At 51.3% G+C, this 21,992-nt stretch overlaps 1 protein-coding gene across 2 annotated transcripts in view; it reads right to left on the bottom strand.

The window, feature by feature from the left end:
• P2RY6 (pyrimidinergic receptor P2Y6) overlaps positions 1 to 21,992 on the bottom strand; it is a 39,143-nt gene that overhangs the window by 6,411 nt on the left and 10,740 nt on the right. The window contains exons 2-4 of one of the 2 annotated variants that reach the window (XM_059410224.1): positions 4,554 to 4,645; positions 1,521 to 1,585; positions 674 to 735 (exon numbers count right to left, since the gene is read on the bottom strand). In XM_059410224.1, coding sequence (XP_059266207.1) covers positions 674 to 735; positions 1,521 to 1,585; positions 4,554 to 4,593 — 167 coding nt within the window. In that variant the 5' untranslated portion in view covers positions 4,594 to 4,645. The remainder of the gene's footprint in view (positions 1 to 673; positions 736 to 1,520; positions 1,586 to 4,553; positions 4,646 to 21,992) is intronic. The other variant, XM_059410233.1, reaches the window with a different exon arrangement.

The raw sequence follows: 21,992 nt of genomic DNA, 5'->3' as shown, positions 1-21,992 counted from the left end.
TCACGCTTGGGAAAAATCTGGTTCACTTTCTACAATATTCATTTCCCACCAACCTTCCTGGTGAACTTCTATTCATCCTTCAAAACCCTAGTCAAATGTCTCCTCTGGAAGTAGAGATTGACAGACTTTAGTTTGGTTTTGTTCGTTTGTTTTAAATCTTTTTTTTTTTTAAGTTTTATTTATTTAAGTAATCGCTACACCCAACATGGGGCTCAAACTCATGACCCCAAGATCAAGAGATGCATGCTCTGCTGGCTAAGCCATCCAGGTACCCCAGACAGACTTTAGTTTGTGTCCCACCTGTGCACCTACTAGCTATGTGACCTTGGGCTAGTGATATACCTTATCTGAGTCTCAATTTTCCTATCTGAAAAATGGGGGAAAGATACACCCATCTTTCAGAATGATAGGAGATTAGAGGTACTAAATCAAACTAAGTTTTACAGGGCTTCCCTGGGCTTTTTGGAGTTTGGAGATTATGGTCATGGTGAGCCTGCCTGTCTGTCTCTCCAGCACTGACTGGAACTTCCTGAAGAGAAGTGCCAGGTCTGATGCTCCTCTGTGTCTGAGAGCGTGGTCTGGGGTCCAGGGCAGAGAAGGCCCTGGTAATTCTGAACTAATCAACAGGAACAGAACGTCCATACACTGTGAGCTGACAAAGGACAGTGCCCACCTCCTCAGCCTGGACTCCACCTTCCAAAGCCATGGTTCTTCTTTTGGCTGCAGTCTTCTTATCTGTAAAATGGAGGAAGAAAGTGATTCAGGAGTCCCCTAAGCCTCCTTCCACTTGACTTCAGGCTACAAATGCCTGTCTGGCCGAGCCACTGGGTCACAGCACCCTCTGGTGGCTACAGTGAGAACAGCGTTCCTGAAGGCAAATGGCTGGGTACCAGCCAAATCTGCTTCGTTGTTTGTTTGTTTTTCAGGGTTTTGTTTTTTTAGTTGAGTTGAGTTGAGTTTTGTTTTGTTTTTCTAAGACTTTAATTTTTAAGTAATCTCTATACCCCAGGTGGGGCTTGAACTCACAACCTGAAGACCAAGAGTTGTGCGACACAGGCAGCCAAGTGCCCTTCCTGCTTGTTTTTTATAGAGAGGAAAATACGGCACAGCCAGAGGCTGTGGTGGCTCAGTCTTACTCCGTGAGTTAGAAGCAGAGCCAGAACCATAGCCTGCCATCCTGACTGAGAGGCTGCAACTTAGTGTAGCCCAGGGTCATGGAATGTAGAGGCTATAAACCAAATGTCAGAGCTAGGCAAACCTCATTCAAATCCTGGCTCCCCTACTTCTATGCTGTTCAACCCAAGACATGTCAAACTTGACTTTTCTAAATCTCTGTTCTTATCAGTAAAACATATCATAGGCCTAGTATATAATAGGTGCTTAATAAACGCTATGCTGTGCTGCTGTATCCTACACCTCATCCCTCCATTCTTCCCTCAGGCTAGGTTTTGGGGGAGTCAGAAGCACAGGTGCCTTAAGGGGGTTCCCTGGTGAGGTAGGTCTGACTTCTTGATACCTACCTCCCAACCTGCATGTCCACATTCCCTGGTGTCCAACGAGAATTCACAACTTAAATCCAATGGACCTGTAAGACAAAACCCTTTGAGATAGTGGGTCAGATCATCCCCCTCCCTATTAATAGATGGGAAAAACTCAAGCGAAGGAAAAAATATGAAATCCTGCAAATGCACACAGAACAGGATAGAAGGTTGAGGCCACGTACATGGGTTCTGGTCCAGAACCCATGTTCAAATCCCAGCTCTGCTACATGTGATCTGTGGGGCCTTAAGGCTCATTATTGGACTTCCATGCCTTGGTTTCCCTATTTATAAAATGGGCTCATATAGTACCTGCTTTCTAAGCTTGATATAAAGATCAGTGCCTGGCACAGGGCAGGTGTTGGCTATTCTTAATGTGAATACACCCTGCTAAGTCAAGTTATGATATTTTTCAAAGTTATGTTAGAGCAAAACCTAACTACCCAAACTGATTTCTTTCAACTTTCAATTTGATTTTGATGAAAATATTTTCCCCAGATTCTGGGAAACTGCAAAATGAGGTTCAACGAGTCTCTAGTTTATAGTCCCACAGGCCATATAACCTTAAATTATGGAAAACCCTTTGTGGGGTTTCAGCCCAGGTCCTAGGAATGCTGGGTGCCCAGCTAGCCAGTTAGGAGGTGGGAGGTGGTTATAGAGGAAGAAGCATGGCCAGCCCCCCATTGTAACCAAGAAGCCAAGATTAGTACAGGCAGAGAAAGTTCATTTCCTCATCACCTCATTCATTTGTCTGTGCCTTTCTTTCATTTATGCATTCATTCTTCTGTTTTCACCTGTCAGGCATTTAAATGAACACTTATTACCTGCAGGGCACATGCAGGTACAGTATACAGATGCAGATGTAGGTAGAGATATAAAAATTATACATACACATCTGCTAGTCTGAAGAGGGGGACCCATGTGAGCCATAGGACGGAAGAGAATTTTCAGAGGAGGAGAAAGGGTGGAACATGACCCAGGGGGTTGAGGAGGAGATCCCTGGGTGGGGAGGGGTGTCCTCAGGTCTGGGGGTGCGGAGAAGAGGCAGGCCTTGAGAGGAGAGTTGCCTACTAGGGCTGACGGTCATGGTAAGAAGGAAGAAGCTAGTAGAAGGAGCAGCGCTGTGCCTCTGAACATTTTTGGGAGGCCTGTTGTCCTCGGATGCCACCCCAGGAAAGAGACCTCTGCCTCAGGTGATGGGAGGCTCCAGATATTTTTTTTAAAGATTTTATTTATTTATTTGGCAGACATGGATCACAAGTAGGCAGAGAGGCAGGCAGAGAGAGAGAGGAGGAAGCAGGCTCCCCGCCGAGCAGAGAGCCCCTGTGGGTCTCAATCCCAGGACCTTGGAATCATGACCCAAGCCGAAGGCAGAGGCTTTAACCCACTGAGCCAACCAGGCACCCAGGCTCCAGATATTTTCCGCGCTCCACTCCCTGGTAAGACTAGACCTCTTGGAAGGAGTCAGAGGCTGCCCTAGGCGGGGCAGGGGATGGTTCTGAGGGAGGGCTCCCTTGGCCCCTGCCTCCCAGCAGCGGCTAACACGGGCTCCTCGATCTCTCACGGCTGTCACTCATTCTTGAGCCCTGAGCCCTGGGCCATCTCAGGCCCCAATGTCCTCCTGGGCTCTGGCCACTCTGACTACGGTCAGGGGCTTTCTAGCAAGTTGCTCTGATAGATGACATCCTTCATTGCATCCCTCTACCCTTTGAGGAAAAGCTCAAACTCCTGACGTCGCAGCTTGCTGCCGAGCCCTCCAGCCTCATCCAAGGCCCCCCTGGTTGTGCCCCTCTGTCCCCTCCTGTTCTGCCGTACTGTCCCTGAGACAGCACCCCTGCCACAAGACCGTTCAAAGCCAGAGATCCAGACTTCCCCTCGGGCCTCCGCATCTTGGCAGCTCCCTCCACACGAAGTGCCATTCATCCCATGCCTATCAAAACACTAAGTGTCCGTCCATCCAGCTCCAGATCTGATCTTGCTTCCTCCTTTCTGGGCCTCCGGCTAGGTGGAGTCACTTTTTCTGCCCCCACCCCCCAACACTGTGGACCTCCTTTAGGTCAATGCAGCCCAGCCTGCCTGCCCAAAGTCACAGTTCCTTGGGTCCAGCTCCCATGCCCGCCTCATACTGGCCCCCGGTGCCAGGACGCACCAACACTCACATGCGGCCTCCTGTCCCTGAAGCACCTTGGTGGCCTTTAATGCATTGGCACAGGGAAAGCCAGATGTGAGGCTCTCCACTCTCCTGTTCTGAGCCCAGGCTGAAACACCTCCAATGGGGCCGGCGGCTTCCTCTGTTTCCTGGCAGGGCTGTCTCTGACTGAAATAGCCCCTGCGGGGACCACCCCCTCCCTGCCACCCCTAACACTGAGGCCTGGCGGAAACCGGGCCTAGAGGAGCAAGGAGGCGGAGAAAAGGTCTCCTTCCTGGAACCCTTCCCACCCCAGCAGAGGAAAGAAGGTGATGTGGGGGTAGAAAGAGAGGTGGGAAGAGAACCAGAGGCTGCTGGTCAAAGGCTAACCCCACAGACCCAGCAGCTTCCTTTCTCCTCAGCCCTCTGTCAGTCTTCTCATCTGTCAAATGGGCACGTTGGTGATAAAAGAGCTTTTGGCTCCCCCTTTAGCTGTAACACCCGGAGTCACCTTCCAGTCACTCACTCCCCAACCATCCTTCCTTTCTCCATTCATTCAATAGCTCATTCACGAACATGTGATGCCATCCCTCCACCTGGCAATCCACTTAGGCAGTCACTTATTTGCTCACCTTCTCCCTTCCCCCTTCCCTCTCTTCCTTTTCTCCAAAACCATTTATTGAACTCCTACTGTATACCCTCCAATCCTCCTATATACTTCCACTTAACACTCACTGTCTCCTTCCACATGGCAGGTCTGGAGCCCCTGGGAGGGGTGGGTGTGTGTTGTGGGGATAGATACGTCCAGAAAACTCACCTGAGTGAGAGTCTCCCTGCCGGTGCCAAGCCCTCTTCCAACCCCTCCTCACTCCCAAACCAAGACTCACAGCTGTTAGGACGGCCAGGGGAAGTGAGGTGGCTTCTCATTGTCCTGAGGGGGCCAGCTCCGGTAGTAGAGGCAGCATTTGAGAGGGGTGACCTGGAGGAAGGAGGCTTTGGTTGGGAGCAGCTAAGGCAGCTAGGGAAGGGGGGATAGCATAGGGCAGGGAAGGAATACGTCCCTGGGCATCTGAGACTCAGGTTCTTGTTGTGCTTTGGTCCCTATTCACAAGCCCCTTCTCCTCTCTGAGCCTTAGTGGAATGCGGTCATACCGGCCACCAGCATGTTGTGAGGATGAGAGGCCAGAGTGACGGAGGACCCTTTCTACCCTGGAAGGTGTAAGCACTGACCTCCCACCCAAACCCCCTTTACCAGCAAGGGGATTAGGGAACCGAGTCGGGGACAAAAGCCTGGGTCAAACTGAGAAAATTCAGATTTGGACTGCCAGTAAACACTTGGTCAGCTGTGTAAGGATTGAGCACCTGCTGTTTATTCAGTCTATGCAAGGATCAGATCCAAGTGTGGGTCTCCTGTTCTGATTTTAGCGGTGCTGGAGCCCCTGAGGGCAAGGACACCTGGCCTTCAGCCCAGCAACCAGTTCTTCGCTGGGTTCCCAGGACAATCTCCAGGGGTCACCCCTATCGTAGTTGTCTGTCCCAAGAATGGGAGCAGTTCTGCGGGCTTCCTGGAGGTGTCAGTCTCAGGGCGGGGCTGGAGTCTGAGTTCTTGCTATCTGGGTGGGGCCCAGACGGGAGAGCTCAGATCATGGGGGTTATGGGTACCCCTAGGACAGAGTGATCCAGAATGGATCCTGCAGAAGGCACATCTGTGGCTGGGCCTTAAAGGGCCAGGAAAACTTGGACGAATGAAGAGTGAAGAGGGCATGATGTTCTCAGGTGGAGAAGGAGCCGACCTCATGTGAGAAATGAACAACAACATAGCATGGGATGCGTCATGTGATGAGGGGGCTGGCCATGCTCCCAGGCCTTCGAGGGCTCCCGAGTCCAGTTTCAACCCTTCCCTACCAGGCTTTCTGGCCCCCAGATGAACATGCATGCTGTTTCCTCTGCCTGGGATGCTTTCCCCCCACCTTCTCCAAAGAATCCCTGCTTATCCTTCCTGTAGTTCTCATATCTCATTTTCAACGAGAATGACTAGTGGTATCTGCCATCTAGGCTGTGGTAAGACATAAAAGGAACCACACAGGGGAAGTGTCCCAGCACATGACACAGACTCCACACACTCTTGTTAATGGAATGAATGCATTCCGTGTCCCGCTTAAAGGCCCCCACGTTGGACTCCCTCCATGCACAGCAGTCCACATTTACTTCCGGGTCCTCTGGACCTTGTGTCCTTTCTTTCTTATTTATTTATGTATTTATTTGACAGAGATCACGAGTAGGTAGAGAATCAGGCAGAGAGAGGAGGAAGTAGGTGCCCCGCTGAGCAGAGAGCCCAATGCGGGGCTCGATCCCAGGACCCTGGGATCATAATCTGAGCTGAAGGCAGAGGCTTTAACCCACTGAGCCACCCAGGCGCACCCCACCACCACCAGCTTGTCCTTTCTTAACAGCCTACCCTCTGTGGGATGGTTTATCTGCAGTGCGGGCAGGTGGTGGGGGACAGTGTTCTCTCCGTTCTACAGATGAAGGAAGTAAGACTCAGGAAAGTTCAGTGAGTTCCCCCAAGGTGTCCCAGCTAGGGGACATTTCAATACAGACCCCTTATCCAAGGTTTCCCTGAAGTCCATGCTTTGAAGTTCGGGCTGGGAAATTCCCAGAGGATTGTCTTTCCTGCACCAAGGGCCTCCGGCCATGAGATGGTGCCAGCAGACTGCCTGGGATGGCCAGGCTCAAGCCTTTTGCCAGCTGCCCCGGGGTCAGGGCTGAGCAGCAGGTCTACACAAGGCCAAGGCCTCCCCTCTGGGGCTGGCCCTGAGTTACCTCAGGCCTGGGCTCCCAGCCTCAGTTCCTCCTGACCCACTCCCCAGCCTTTCTGCTCTTTATTATTCCCGCATCGGTTCAAGCCCTGTTCTCAGAGCCTTACCTGGTCCATGTGGCTCACAGGAGCCACTGGGAACATTGGCAGGGGGACAGGGGCAGTGTTGAGCCCTGTTTGTCTGAGGTAGAGGCTCTCAGAGTGTTGCCCCAACACCAGGCATCTGCCACCCAGCTTTGTTCCAGGTATGCCCTTGGCAGAAACACTGAAGTCCCTCACTGCTGAGAAGGGACAACCCGGCCAGTTTCCTTTTTTCAATTAAGGCAACACGTGGGATTGGTTTGTGCCCATAGCAGAAGCAATTCAGGACAGATGTCAGGGAGAACTGGCAAGGGTTGAAGCTCCTGGGGCTGCTTGGCTCCTATGGTCTCAGGATCCCCTTTGGATGACTCTGTAGCTCCCTCCCCGTCCCTGCTCCAAAGCCCTCCTATCTGGAAGGGATGAGGAGGCCAGAGACAGGAGCTGGAAGCCTGAGTCACTGTCTGCCAGCCAGCCAGGAACCAGCCCAGACCCGGTTGGATGTGGGAAGAGGCCTGCTAAACTTGGCCTGCCTGCCTGCTGGGAAGTATGGCCTGGAAACCCCCCTGCTTGGCCTCTGGCTTGTGAGCTTAGCAGCAAGGGCACAGGATGACAGGGGTCAAGACTCAGCTTCCTTCCCCTTACAAGGCAGAACGACTGCTATCCATCACCGACTTACTGAATGACCTGGGGAGAGCCACCTACTCTCTCTGAGCTGGAGACTTCACATGGCAAACAGGTCACGGTGCCTGCCTTCCAGGGCCACTACGCCTGCTGCTATAGTCACCAACCCCACCTCGACCCAGAAGCATCCAGCCTGGGACAGGACCCCGCCTCAAGCCAGCCTGAGTCCAGGTTCTGGATGCCAGTGCCTCGGGATGCTGAGAGGACTGTGGGCAGGGGTCGCGCCCACCACTCCTGGAGGAATTTGGGTCCCCCCGCCACCCTGGGGTACCAGGCTGGCTGTGAAAGTGGCAAATCTGGTAGGAGACGAGCACAGAGCAGGCAGAAAACTTGATCTCTCTTCTCTTTTTCGACTTCCCCTTCTTACCTCCTACTCAACAGGAATTAAAGCTAGAACTGAAACAGCCATTTTGAGTGCAAGGAAGGGGAAGCTGTAGCTTCGGGGAATTTGGGAGTTGAGGCTGCTTCCTTTAATTTCGTTCTGGCCCCTACAGGCTGAGCACAGAGGGAGCTAGCATCTCTGGACCCCCTGCTCCACGCCAGGCCCATCAGCCGGGCTCATGGAATCTCCACCACAATCCGGACAGATGCTTTTATTCAGCACTGACTTCACGCCGTCACTGTCCAAAACGCCGCATCTCACTTTCTCTTCAGTTTCCACCTAAGCTTTATAGACGACGAAGCTGGGGTGTGGTCCAGTTAGCAAGAGGTTCTCTCTTAGGAAAGGGACTGAAGAGGTCAGTGACCATGGTGGCCCAGGTGGGCACAGGACTGAGAAGGCATGGGGCAGCCTCGGGGCTGGGGAACCGTGGGAGAGAGGACAGGGGCCTGAGTGTCCCAGGGATGGTGGGGTCCATGGTGCCAGCTTTCCAAATCCATGCCCATGGGCTGTGGCCCCTCCCACCCAGGGCTCTGGAAGATTCCAGAACCTTCCAATCCCCCCCTCTTCCCTGAAGCTAGTGTGAGAGGGTTTCTGTGCCTTGCCTGGACCCTGCTCAGGTTTTTTGGATTTTGGTTTTGGTTTTTAATGCCCCTGTAGAGGTATGCTACTTGGATTCCCCTTCAAGTAAGAACCTACTGTTTACCGGCAAGGACTGTGGTTGGCTGACAGTCTCTTTTGGTGACCTCAGTACCCACCCATCCTTCCAGATAACCAGATAACCAGATAACCTCTGGGGAAGACATGGTCCATCTCCAGCTATCTGGCTTGTCCTGCAGGAAGTAAGTTCTCCTTTACAGTTCCTTCCAGCCAAGTCCAGACCCCTCTCATGATGATGGCTTGCCTCCTATTTTTCATTTGGGGATCCCCTCCTTCCTGTCAAGTCTTGACGATCTGTGGTCGCAGACCCGTGACCTAGGCCTGCCTGTGGGAGAAGAGTATGTCCTCAGGCCCTGAACAGCTCAGGGGTGGATGGGTGAGCTTCGCTATGTGCCTCATAGTCAATTTTGGACATTTTGCTGGAACACTGGGGAGGAGGCAGGGTTTCCGCTGGTTTGCAAAGCTGGTAGGAAGTGATCCTGGAGCTTCTAGAGCCACGTGAACTATATGCCAGCTACTGTCCTATGCAATGGTGATATTACCACCAGGAAGGAAGCTGTGCAAAATAAAGCCAAGGGATGGCAGAGTGGAGAAATGAGAATATACAGTGTCCTGAGCATACCACTGAGTGCCTGGTTCCACTTACGCCTGAAGCTTTACCTTCCACTGGACTTTCTGATGGCATGAACTGAAAAATTCCCTTTTTGCTGCAGTCCATCTGGCCTAGGATTCTGTCACTTAAAATCAGGAGTCCTGTCTATAGACCCGCACCTGCACCCTCCACGTGTCTCCTCTCCTCTTTCCACATCACATGTTCACAGGCTCATCCCTGGAGGCCTTCAGGGGAGGCTGGAACTGGCTGTGTACCCGGAGGCCACCAGCAGAGGGGCAGGTGGGGACTGAGGGACTCTCAGGTCAAGCTTGATCCCTAAGGGGGCTGTCAGGGAGGCCCCCAATTCATTTCCCATGAGGAGAGCCCCTCCTCCAGCAGCCCGTAGAGCAACCACTGTGTCTTAGTAGCTCCTGGGCAGGAGCCTGGAAAGCTGGAAATCCAGCTTTCAGTCCTGGATTCATCACCCACCTACTATGGGACCCTGAGAAGGTCACTGCACCTCCCCAAGGCTCCCTTTCCTGAGCTACTTCACTGTAGCTGTGTCATTTCCTGGCCATCGAGCTCAGGGCTTGTGCTGCAAGATCTCATTTGCTTTTACAACAATCCTGCATGGTGGAGGGTCTTATCCCCATTTGAAGATGAAGAAACAGGTTTAGAGAAGTCTGGTGACTTGCCTAAGGGTGATAATGTGAGTTGTGGCAAGCCAGGACGGGACACAGACCTAAATGTTGATATTGCCTATGCTCCGGAAGAGAGACAACATTCCCCTGTGTGAAAACTGAGGCGAGAGAGATTAGGAACTTGCCCAAGGTGCATGGTAAATCTACCAGCCTTCCCTGCCCCTCAGGAACACAGTGGCCTAAGACAGGACACAGGAATGGGGGCCAAGAGTCAGGGCAGAAAAGAAGACCAGCCTGAGAGTCAATGGCAACCAGACTCCCTCCCTTCTCTAACTTTGTTAGGAACTGGGGACAAAGTCTGCTTTGACTTTGGGGTCCCTGGAGCTCCAGCTCCCAAGTGGCACTGGGAAATGTTGACTGAGTGAGCCTAGTCTGTAAAGATGAGCCACAGGGCTCTGTCCTTGGTGCTGCCGGGCTCTATTAAAAAAAAAAAAATCTTTGTCTTGGTTGATGACAGGGAAGACTTGTCAGGGGAATGAAGGTTACGGGCTGCGGGAGCAGCCCCTCTGCGCCTACCTGGGTCCCCCAGACTCCAGCTCTCAGGAAAGGCAGACCGCCACCACTGCCTGAATGTTCATTGTGGGTTATGATCCTGCCCATTTCTGACACAGACCCTGAGGTCCCAAAGGTAGGCAACTTTGTCCAAAGCTCTCCTAGGCAAGAAGTCTCAAATAACCTCTCACCTCCCATGAAAGGCAGCTCCTTCGCCTTGGTCCTGCTCTGACCACCCCCAGCATCTAGTCCACCTGGCAGCAAGAGGAGACCCAACTGGGGTTGCAGAGCCTAGGGGTCGATGACAGGGCTCTGTGTTCTGGACTCTAGGGGCCAGAGATGCCTTAAGAGAATCTGACCCTGAGCTCTCCCTAGGCTCTCAGAGAAGGAGGCTTCTGAAGCCTCTTTGACAGAACTTGTCTGTTCTTTAGTTGCATGCTGCCCATCACAGGGGACTCGCTCCATCTCTCCCAGGCTGCTGCATTCCACCATAAGAAAGCTCTCTGAGAGATGTGCTTCTTCACACAACGCCCTGAGATCTGCCCCTAGCCACTGCTTCCCTTCCTGTCTGGCCTGCTTCGGCTCTCCCCAAGTCCCCAGGTCCCAGGATCCCCTGAAGAGAATGTCCCATGACTATTCATCAGCTGGTCTTCATTCCAACAGGTCAAATCCAGTGCTCTTCCTTGTCCATGCCCAGGAAACCTCGTGGTGGAGCTCATAAACCAGACATGAGGCCAGGGAGCCATGCCCATTTCCAAATCTGAAGACAAAACCCTTTGCTTGACGCTTGTAAGGGGTACATGGTCTCCTCTTACCATTTTGGGAGGATAAAACTGAGCAACCCCCCGCCCAAGCTTAGTATCTTGCCAAGGCCACCAATCAGCTGGTGGTTTTCCAATCGGCTGGATTGCTTTCCACCAAACCCCTAATCCTTGCCTGCAAATGTCAGGCACGTAGGACTGGGGTTCCATTTGTGGCCAGCCTAGCGTGGGAGAAGACATGCTTTGTAGGCATCTGAGGGCTGACCTGGAAGGAGGAAATCAAAGCAGGGCAACTACCTGGCTTTGAATGTGGGAGGTCAGCCATGACACAGGCGGTTCCTGCCACAGAGTGTGTGGCTGCGTTCTGCGTGTGCCTGAGGACCACTGGGCAGACGTCACCTCCTCCAGGAGGCCCTCCCCTGCCATACCACCTAATATGGCCACTTCCCACCTTAGACCCACACACTTCCTATTCCCCTTCTCCGATATATTTTTCTCCATAGCATTTGTCATCTTTTAACATATGATTCTATTTATTGGTTTGCTTACTGTCTGTTTCCTCCCACCAGGACCTTAACTCTACCAGGCCAGGGTCGTTTGTTTTACTCACTCCTGCATCTCCAGTGCTTAGGGTGGCACCTCACATGAGCAGGTAGTCAGTAAATATTTATGGGAAGGATGGATGGATGGATGGATAGATGGGGAATTTCTAGGGGTGACTCAAGAATGTCTACAAGAGAGGACCGAGGGGCAGAAATGTGATGGGGGCAGAGGGGACTAGGCATGACGTTATGCTTGTATCGCAAACTACAGTGTATTTACAGTACGTTTACTGGAGCTCGGGTGCTGATAGAGACTTCAAGGCCACCCAGGGGGCCGCCTCTCACTGGCCCTGAGGCCCCACCAACCGGGTCACCACCCCACTTGGCTGAGTCCCCAAATGTCTGCCTGTTCTTGAATGGGCCCTTTCCTGTCTCTTCTAAGAGCCTTTGCCCAGTTTTTCTTGTCAGCCCTACCCTCAACCCCAACAGCCTTCAACTCCTCCTTCAGAGCTCAGAGTGCCCCTTCAAAAGGGCCTCCTTCGACTTCCTGGTCACCTAAATAAACTTGAATCCGTTCCTGGTCTCTCATTCCTCCTGGGCCCCAGGCGGCCTCCTGCAGCGCCGCTCCACCCCTGGCCCAGCCCTCAGTCCTTCCCCTAAGCCCACACTCCCTCATCCTCTCCCGCCTTCAGCTGTGCTTCTTCCCTCCCAGTCCAGCTGGTCCAGGAGTCCTCTGCCTCCCATCCTTCCTCCCTGCCCTCATTTCTCATCCCCTTATAACCTGCCCAGGGTGCCGTACGCAGGGAGCCTTGGGGCCAGCTCAGGGAAGAGGGGTGGGCACCCTATCCTTCTGGGTGAGGCTGGTGAGTTGGGACCGTGGGAACCAGTGACCTCTGAGCTCCATCCCGAGGAAATCTCAGAGGTGATCTTGATATAACAGGCCTTGGGGAAAAAACAGGCCACTGTGAGGTCGCTCGCGTTTGGTGCCGTGAGGATGAGGTAGGGCTGGGGGAGGGGAGCTGTCTTTGTGGCTTCCAGGAATGGCCCTGGGCTCTTCTGGGAATTTGGACGGGGCCCCCGGGCTGATCAGCGGCACCTCTAGAACGTCTGTATAGGTGACAGCTGGGGATTCTGGAGGGAGCAGAAGAGGGGCCTGACACCCTGCCATGGCTCATGATATGGGCTTGAGAGAACATCACAAACAGTAGGGGCTGTTGATCATGCAACAGGTGAGGGTGGGGAGCATGCTACCCCCAGTGTCACCCGGGTCATGGGAAATAGGAGGTTTCATCCCAGAACAGGTCTCTGCTCAGAGCTCCCCGGAAAACCCAGAGTTCTTCAAATCCCGTTAATAGGGTTTCTTCCACGTGGTCCCCTACACTCCTCCTAACCTACCCCCCACCACCCAAGGTCACATAGATCTAACCGCCCATCCCTGGCACCCGCAACCCCTCGGCCACACATAGCTGTTCCCTCTGCTGGCACCTCTTGGGCGTGGATCCTGTCCTGGCTCCATAGCTCGTGAGTGGTGCTTTTGCCTCTCTGAGCCCCAGATCCCTAAGTATAAAACAGAGATAATCATATCCACCTTCTGACACGGTTGGGGCCCAAATTACGTAATGGATCTGAAACACCCAGCCAGTATCTGGAACAAGTAGATATTCCCTCCATGAAGCTTCTATTACCACTCATAATTTCATCACAGCCCAGCTGAGAGATGGCCTCGCTGCCTTTTCTGATTTATTCATTCATTTATTCATTCATTCTGATTTATTCATTCAATTTCTGATTCATTCATTCACACTTTTGACATGTATTGGCAGGAAGCCTTACAATGCATAGGGACTTCACTGGGCTCTGGTCCCTGTCCTGGAGGAGCCCCAGCTGATGGAAAAGACAGATGAAGGGGTTTGCCTCTGTCACAGGAAGACAGAGAAGGGCCCCATCCCTGCCAGGGGTATCAAGGAAGGATCCTTGGAAGAGGCGATTCTTTGGCGGCAGGTGGACGGGAAAGGGGAGGGTGTTCCTGGCAGAGAGGCCTGCTGGAGGTATGAGGGCACAGGGTAACTGCAGGTGTCTGTGTTTGCAGGAGGTGAGGCTGAGAGAGCATCAGAGCCAGGTCCCAACAGGCCTTGAATGCCAGGCTATAAATTTGGCCCCTGTATTGTGGGTGCCCATCAAGGAGCCCTCGACAGTGTATAAAGCAGGGTAGAGGTATGATCAAATTTGAGCTAAGGCGGTCTTCCGTGCTGCTGGATGGAGGGTGTGATTGGTTAAGGAGAGAGTCATGGTCAGAGACAGTAGGACAAGGACCAAGTGGGGTCCTGGGTCCTGGGCCAAATCAGGGGCCTTAAAAGCCAGGCTCACAGCCCTCTTCTACACACCCCTGCACAAGCCCTGATAGCCAGAGGGCTAAAAAGATAGGTTGGAAGAGGGCAGGTTCTCCGAGATGCCCTGGTCCAGTCCTCAGTTCACAGTCAGGAATCCAAGGCCCAGAGCAGCTCAGAGGATGGCCTGCGACCCTGAAGTGAGACCATGGGGGGCCTTCTGCCCCTGTACCCTGTTCTCGAGGCTGCTGTTCCAATCTGACTCTCCTCTCCTGGGTAGATAAGGAGTCTAGAAGGATAACCTGCTCCAACTGCCAGGCCCACGTAGGCCCTCTCCTCTCCATCTAGGGAGGGAAGCCCATAGAGCTTCCTGAGTTCTCCCTTCCATTTACGCCCATTCTGTAGCTGAGGAAACTGAGGCCCAGAGAAGAGAGGCATTCGGCACCTGTGAGAAACACAGCTCTCTGGGCCTTGAGATGGGTGTCAGGTGTGGGAGATAGAATTCCTGGGTCCTAGTCCTGGCCCTGCCAGGGGACAGCTGGATTCATGATTCTTGAGGAGACTCAGCTGGGGAGGGGTGGAGCTCTTACAGCACAAGCATGTGGTCCTGGCCCTGCCCTTGTGGCCAGCACTGTTTCCTGGGGGCACCCCCCTTCCATACCAGCCTGTGTTTCTGCCAGGCACAGCTGAGAGGACAAAACAGGAAGAAACCATGTGCCATCTGCTCCAGGGAACTGTGGGCTGGAGCTGGGCCCTTTTCTGTCCAGTCCAGGTCCCACCCTGCCCAAGGGAGTCAGATGATCTCACCAGCACAGCTCAGCCAGGCCCGGCCCCTGTCCCCAGCCCTACCAGCTCTCCCAGGGTGGGGTGGGTGAAGAGACTTGGCTCTGGTCCCTGGAGCTTAGAGATGTGACCAAGCTTCCTCAGTGTCCAGGCTTGTGCTTGACCTGGACCCCACCCCGGGAAGGGGACGGGCTGTGGGGAGCATGTGGGACTGCATGCGGGATATGGTTACTGACTGTTGGAGGTGGTCAGCTCTGGTGCCCGTCTGCATCCAGCCTCATCCACAGTGGTGGGGGGTCGGGGGGCAGGACGTGCCCATTGCCACTTTCCACTTAAAATCAATCACCAAGACTAACATCCAGGGGCGCCTGGGTGGCTCAGTGGGTTAAAGCCTCTGCCTTTGGCTCAGGTCATGATCCCAGGGTCCTGGGATTGAGCCCTACATCGGGCTCTCTGCTCAGCAGGGAGCCTGCTTCCTCCTCTCTCTCTGTCTGCCTCTCTGCCTACTTGTGATCTCTGTCTGTCAAAGAAATAAATAAAATCTTAAAAAAAAAAAAAAAAAAAGCTAACATCCATCAGACTGCTCATCTCATCCTGTGGTCCCTGCCTCAGCCTAGACCACATCCACCCAGTGCTGTCTTCCATCTCCCCAGCCAGCTTGTCTTCTTTTTGCAGCTGGAGGGATCTTTGCTCAGCAAAAATCTGACCTCATCGCTCCCCTGCCTAAGCATTTTATGGTTCCCCAGGGCCTGGAGATAAAGGCCAAGCAGGGCCCTGCTGACATCTCTGTTCTTAGCACTCATGCCTGTCCCTCACATGCAACCTGCGGGGCCCAGAGCTACTTTCAGTTCCTGGGACGTTTGCTCCTCACTCAGAACTCTTTCTGCCGGCCCCCGGATTGCCTGCTCCTCACATCTGCCGCTGGCCAACCCCCGCCGTGGGCTCAGTGACAGAGGAGATCCATGTCCTGCCCTCAGGCGCTCAGTGCAGACAGGGATCCTGAAGACCCATTACCTGAGGTAGGCATCCATGCTCCAGACTCCTGCTGAAGCCCAGGCAAGGGGAGGGGATGGTTCTGCATGCAGGGAAGGCTCCGTGGAGGAGGCAGTAATGGAATGGCCAAGTGCACATGGAGGCAAAGGCATTTCAGGCAGAGGGAACAGCAAAGGCTGAGGCTAGATGGGGCATGTTGAAGGATGCTGAGCCCAGCTGGAGCTGCCAGTGTACTGGCAAATGCAGCTGGAAAAGAGTCCCCAATGAATCCTACTAATGATTCAGTTATTGGACCCTTACTGTATGCCAGATATACCACACTCCATGCAATCCTCATGATGGCCCTGTGAGATAAGACAGGTATTATCTCCGTTTAATCCCTCAAGTGGAGAAACCAAGGCACAGGTACGTTAGCTGACTTACCCAAGGTAGCACAGTTAGAAAGAATGGCTACTGGGCTAGGAGCCCATACAGTCTGGCTCCAGAGGCACATGTCCTAAGCTCCCACAATACACTAGGGCTGGAGTAGGGAGGTTCTCAGGTGCCAGGGAAATCCAGCCCCTCCAATCTCTGCCCAACCTGCCTGGAACCCAGCCTGACCGGAGCTCACACTCCCACTAGTCACGGGACTTCCCCTAGGGAAGGAAGTCATCTGGGAGCAACTAAAAGGATTCCTTCTACTTCTCCCAAGGCTCCCCATGGGAAGTCTGAGGTGAGGGATGCCCTTTCCCAGACCTCTTTGGGGGAGGAATGTTTGCCTGTCAAGCATCTCTTGCTATGGGAAGCTCCCTCCCCCACTGCATGGTGATCTTGTTCATTTGAAGTGGGTATCCGACCCCAGCTGACCAGTTAGAACCTCCATACAGACCTGTTACTGGTGATTGGTTTAGGGAAAAGCAATCAGAGTTTGCTCTAAGAATTTTGGGGGAACCAAAATCCCTTTTCCTCTAGGATTATTAGTTGTGATGGTCATGGAAGCCTGGTGCTTCTAGAAAGAAGTTGCAGGCCAATGTAGGAAACAAGGAGAAAGTCAGGAGGGAGGATACAAAAAGAGTGCTGATGCCATCGTTTTCACTGCTAGATTTAGTCAGGCCTCATCCAGGTCTACCTTTGACTTTTTCTTTACTTTAACGTATAATACCTTTCTTGCCTAAAGCAGTTCCATTTGTCACTTGAAATCAAAGCAGCCCTGACCCCTAGGACACCAAAAGTACAGGCCACAGAAGAAAAAAAAAAAAACAGATAAATTGGGGTTCATCAAGATTTAAAACTTTTGTGCAGAATGGGAGAGATTTACAAATCATGTACCTGGAAAAAAGATGAATATCTAAACCACACAAAGAACTCCCACAACTCAACAACAAAAAAGTGAAACAACCCAATTCAAAAAATGGCAAAAGACTTGAATAGATATTTCTCCTAGGAAGACACACAGATGGCCAATAAGCACACAAAAAGCTGCTGCTCATCATTAGGGAGACTCAAGTCAAACCCAAAATGAGAAACCACCTCACACTCATTATTAGGATGGCTATTTAAAACAAAACAAAAGACCAGGAAACAGCAAGTTCTGGGAAGGACGCGGAGATGCTGGAACCCTTGTGCATTGCTGGTGGGAATGCAAAATGGCGCAGCTGCTCTGAGAAACAGTATGGCGGTTCCTTAAAAACCAACAAAAAACAGCCCATAGGATTGCCTTAGAGATCCAACAGTTTCACCTCTAGGTAAAAATAATTGAAACTTATTTGTAAACAGACTCAAACAGATATGAATACACCAATGTTCACAGCAGCATTATTCACAGTAGCCAAAAAGTAGAAAGAACCTAACTGTCCATCAGCAGAAGAATGGATAAACAGCGGTCAATCCCTACAAGAGAACACTAGCCAGCCTTCAAAACGAAGGGAATTCTGACAGATGCTCTAACATGGATGAACCTTGAAAACACAATGCTGAGGGACCCGAACAAGATACAAAGGACAAATACTGTATGAGTCCACCTATGTGAGGTATCTAAAACATTCAAATTCATAGAGATGGAAAGGAGAACACTGGTTACCTGGGACTGTGGGAGAGAGAAGTGGGGTGTTATTATTTAGTGGGCACAGTGTTTCAGTTTGGGATGACAAAAAAGTCCTAGAGATGGATGGTGATTTTGATTACACAACTATGTACTTAATGCCACTGAACCGTGCGTTTAAAAAAGGTTAAAATGGTAACTCTTAGGTGTGCCGTAAGAAACATATTTGGGTGGGGGGGCGTCTGGGTGGCTCAGTTGGTTAAAATAGCCAACTCTTGATTTCGGCCCTCATGATCTCAGGGTTGGTCATGAGATGAAGCCCTGCATTGGGCTCTGTGCTCAGTGTGTGTGGGGGGGTCTTCTTGAGATTCTCTCTCCCCCTCTCCCCCTACCCCCACTCGTGCGTGCTTTCTCTCTAGAATGAATAAATCTTTATATATATGTATATACATACATGCATATATACACACACATACGTGTGTATACACACACACACACACACATATATGTATGTGTATGTATATTTTTGTCTTTGTCCCCGATTCCTGACACAGAGCTCCTAAATTCCTTGGAATTTCCTGCATGATAGGAGCATCTTTTGTTCTAACGAGTTGACTCTTGGCTGGCCTCTGAATGATTTCAGGATGGGGGTGGTTGCCAGAAAGAACAAATCTTGATGAGAAACTTAGAACTTTCAGCCCTGCTCCCTAATCTCCAGGGAAAGGAAAGGGGCTGGAGATTGGGTCAGTTGCCAATGGCCAGTGATTTAAGCAATCATGTCTATGTAATGGTGCCTTCTTAAAAAAAACCAAAATGGCAGGGTTTGGAGAGCTTCCAGATTGGTGAACACATCAAGAGCTGGGAAGATTGTGTCCCTTCCCTCATACTTCACTCTATGTACCTCTTCCATTTGGCTGTTCCTGAGTTATATCCTTTAAACAATCTGGTAGGGGGCGCCTGGGTTAACCAGTCGGTTAAGCATCTGCCTTCAAGGAGCAGGTCATGATCCCAGGGTCATAGGATCAAGCCCCACATCAGGCTCCCTGCTCAGCGGGGAGTCTGCTTCTCCCTCTCCCTCTGCCCCTCCCCCTGCTTGTGCTCGCTCGCTCAAACAAATAAAATCTTTAAAAAACCAATAATAATCTGGTAATAGTTCAATAAAGTGCTTTCCTGAGTTCTGTGAGCCATTTTAGCAAATTGTCAAACCTGAGAAGGGGGTTGTAGGAACTCCTGAGATACTGCTAGTCCGTCAGAAGCATGCGAGGTCCAGGATTGGTGACTGGCATCTGAGTTGGGGGATAGTCTTGTCCTGTGGGACTGAACCCTTCCCCTGTGAGGTCCAGGCTACCCCCTCAGAGCTGGTGTCAGAACTGGCTGACATCAGGAGGGGAAAACCCTGCACAGTTGGTGTTGCCTTCCTTGGGGCAAAGATCAGGCAGGCTGACTGCCCATTGTAAAAGATTCAAGTTGCCTCAGGTCCAGGCTCTTTTACCAAAACTCAGCCCACTGTGTGTGCAGGCATTACTCGGCCTTGTGTTCTACTGCCCTTGTGGGAACTGGGGCTTGCCAAGCCAGTGGTAATACCGACATTCTCCCTGCTTCTGTTGCTGAGGAACAAAGTTCTCCGTCTGCAACCAGGAGTCAGGTCTTCTGCCAGCATCTGTCAGAAGTGCAGTAGGCTAACCTGGCAGCTTGGATGGCCCTTCAAAGTTCTTGATGATCCTTGTTTCAGAATTGCTGGTGGGAGATGGAGGGAATTCGTGTTTTTGGCAATTTATTATGATAGTCAGCCGACTCAGGCTTGGAGGACACTCGCCTTAGAGTGAAACTGTGGGAGAGTTGGCCTTCCTTCGGAGCTGGCCCTTTCCTTCTCCGGGAGGATGCTTCTCCCTTTTTGCTCCAGATGCCAGGAAGCTCACAGTCGAATTTCTCTGTGCTTCTGCCCTAGCGTCCACATTAGTCTCAACCTTCTGTGCCCCTTGTATGTTCCTGCTTCTGTTTTCTGAAAAATCAACACGTAATCCACCTACCATAAAATACACACTTTCAAAATGTACAATTCGGTGGCTTTTAGTATATTCTCAAGTTTGTGTAACCATCCCCACTATCTCATTTCAGACCATTGCCCTTACCACAAAAGAAATCTTGTACCCATTAGCACTTCTTATTCCTCTCTCCTTCCATCCTGAGGAAGTTACTTACTGACTTTCGGTATTTATAGATTTGCCCATTCTGGAGACTTCATGTAAAGGGGACTCACATTGGTTGATGAACATTTGGGTTGTCTCCACTTTTTGTTTATTATGGATAACACAGCGATGAACACTGTAGGAAGTTTTTGCATGGATACATGCTTCCAGCTTTCTTGAATATATACCCAAGAGAGGAATTGCTGGGTTCTATAGTAACTCTATATTTAAGTTTTTGAGAAATTGCCAAACTGTTTTCCAAAATGGCTGTGCCATTTCACACTCCCAGCAGCAATGTATGGGAGCTTCAATTTCCCCGCTTCCTCTCCGACACTTGCTACTCTCTGTTTTTTTCATTAAAGTCACTATAATGGGGGTAAAGTGGTATTATATTGTGATTTTGACTTCTATTGTCTTAATTACTGCTTTTTCATGTTGTCATTCCCATTTTAACATTTTATTTTATGTATTTCTTATCTGAGGTTTGACATTTTTAATGGAACTAGTGCCCCATGGAGTAGGAGAGTCAAGGGTTTCAGGGTTAGTCTTCCCTGGGATACCTTCGTCTGCTACTATTAGCTGTATGACTTGAATGAGTTACACATCCCTCTGAGCTTTGGGTTACCTATTTATTAAACATAGTATTTGCCTTTCATGGTTATTGCTGTTACCATAAAGTACATCTGTGATACAGCTGTGGTTTAGGCCTGGCACAAAGTAAGTCCTCAGTGAATTTCTCTAAGCCTGGGAGTCTGACAGGGAGGTTTCTAGGAGGGTCAGGAAACCCAGGATGGATTTTAACTTAGTATCTGCTTTATTCTAGCAACTTTTTACAATAGAGACATTTTAGGATGTCTCACACATCAGCCTCTTCCAGTCTCTATTTCCCCTTTGAGACATGAGAAATGAGACTGTGCCCCATGATGTCGAATGTTGGTGAATCTATAGGGTTCCTCCTAACATCTTTATAAGTTTTGTCTCCTGCTTTAACCATCAGACCAGCTGCTGCCTAGAGGAGAGTCTCCTCCCTCAGATGAAGGGCTCTCCAGGGTGAGGTGGGAAATGAATTAACACTTTGTAGGAACCTACAGTAATGCTATGTGCACAGTCTTATTTACCACTCTGTGAGTTTTCAGGTATGCTCTAGCATCCCATTTTACAGGTGGGGAAACTGAAATTCTAAGAAGTTAGGTAACTTGTCTGAGATCACACAGCCAGCAAATACTGGTGCCTAGATTCAAACTCAGCTCTGATTTCAATATCTGATTTCTTTTCCCTATGCAAAGAGCTCCCCCTGTCTCTGCCCCTTAATCGGAGGTACTCAGAAAAACTTTGCTGACCTGAATGGCTGGTTCTCAAACCCCAGGCTCAGAAGAGACAATGTCATCCCTTTGGGCTGAGATCTGTCTCCTAGACACCGCAGGTCAGCTCACTCCTGGGGCCACAGAACAGCCCTTGCTCAGTCCCAGCCACCCCCACCCCCAAACAAGTGCTGCGCTGGAAGTCAGGGTACCAGGATCTGCCCGCACTACTAGAGATGCAAGCCACCTAGGGCTCAGCACTCGTCCCAAGTTCACTAAGTGGAAAGTTGCACCTACTCACTCCTGGGTCCCTGGCATCCAGCGCAGTGCTGGGCACGGAGACCACAGACCTAGCCTAGGCCATCTCCACAGACCCACAGCTGCACCCTGGCCAGGCCTGCCCTCCCATGGCAGTTGCTAGTGACAAGGCCAGCCCTGGGGCAGGGGGAATAGGAGGCCACCTCCATTTGTCCAGGCTGGGGTTCTGGCCCTTACCAGACATGCCGACAGTCAGAGAGGAGGAGTCTAAGCTGGGCCACCAGTACCCACCCCAGACTAAAATAGGAACCCATTTCAAAGACAAATGGGGAAATGGGCCTGGGACCAGAGAGCTGGGGTGGAGTGTCACTGGGGAGAACTCTGTAGACACAGCTGCCTGAGAGTCTTGTCTGGCCTCTGCTACAGAGAGCACCAGTGGCCAGACTCTGCCAACTCATCCCTCCCCTGGGGAGGACAAATTCGAATCCCAGGTCCCATGCTTTAAATTCTCTGAACCTCAGCTTTCTCAACTGCAAAATGGGAGAACAACAAGCTTGGCTGTATTCATTGGTTCAGTCTCAGGACTTTGGAGCACTTGGCACCTAGTAGGTGCTCAATAAACAGCAGCCATTGCTATCCTCACTTCGCCTGCTCTTTCAGCTCAGTACTGCCTGACTGATTCATTCATTTGTTCTCTCCTTCATTTATTCATCTGGTCAACCAGCCAGCACATGCCCACTAGGTGAGT

The sequence above is a fragment of the Mustela nigripes genome, chromosome 1 (genome assembly GCF_022355385.1).
Source record: "Mustela nigripes isolate SB6536 chromosome 1, MUSNIG.SB6536, whole genome shotgun sequence".
In the NCBI taxonomy this organism is placed as follows: Eukaryota; Metazoa; Chordata; class Mammalia; order Carnivora; family Mustelidae; genus Mustela; species Mustela nigripes.
The sequence above is the reverse complement of the archived record's forward strand: the minus strand, read 5'-3'. Positions and strand labels throughout refer to the sequence as shown.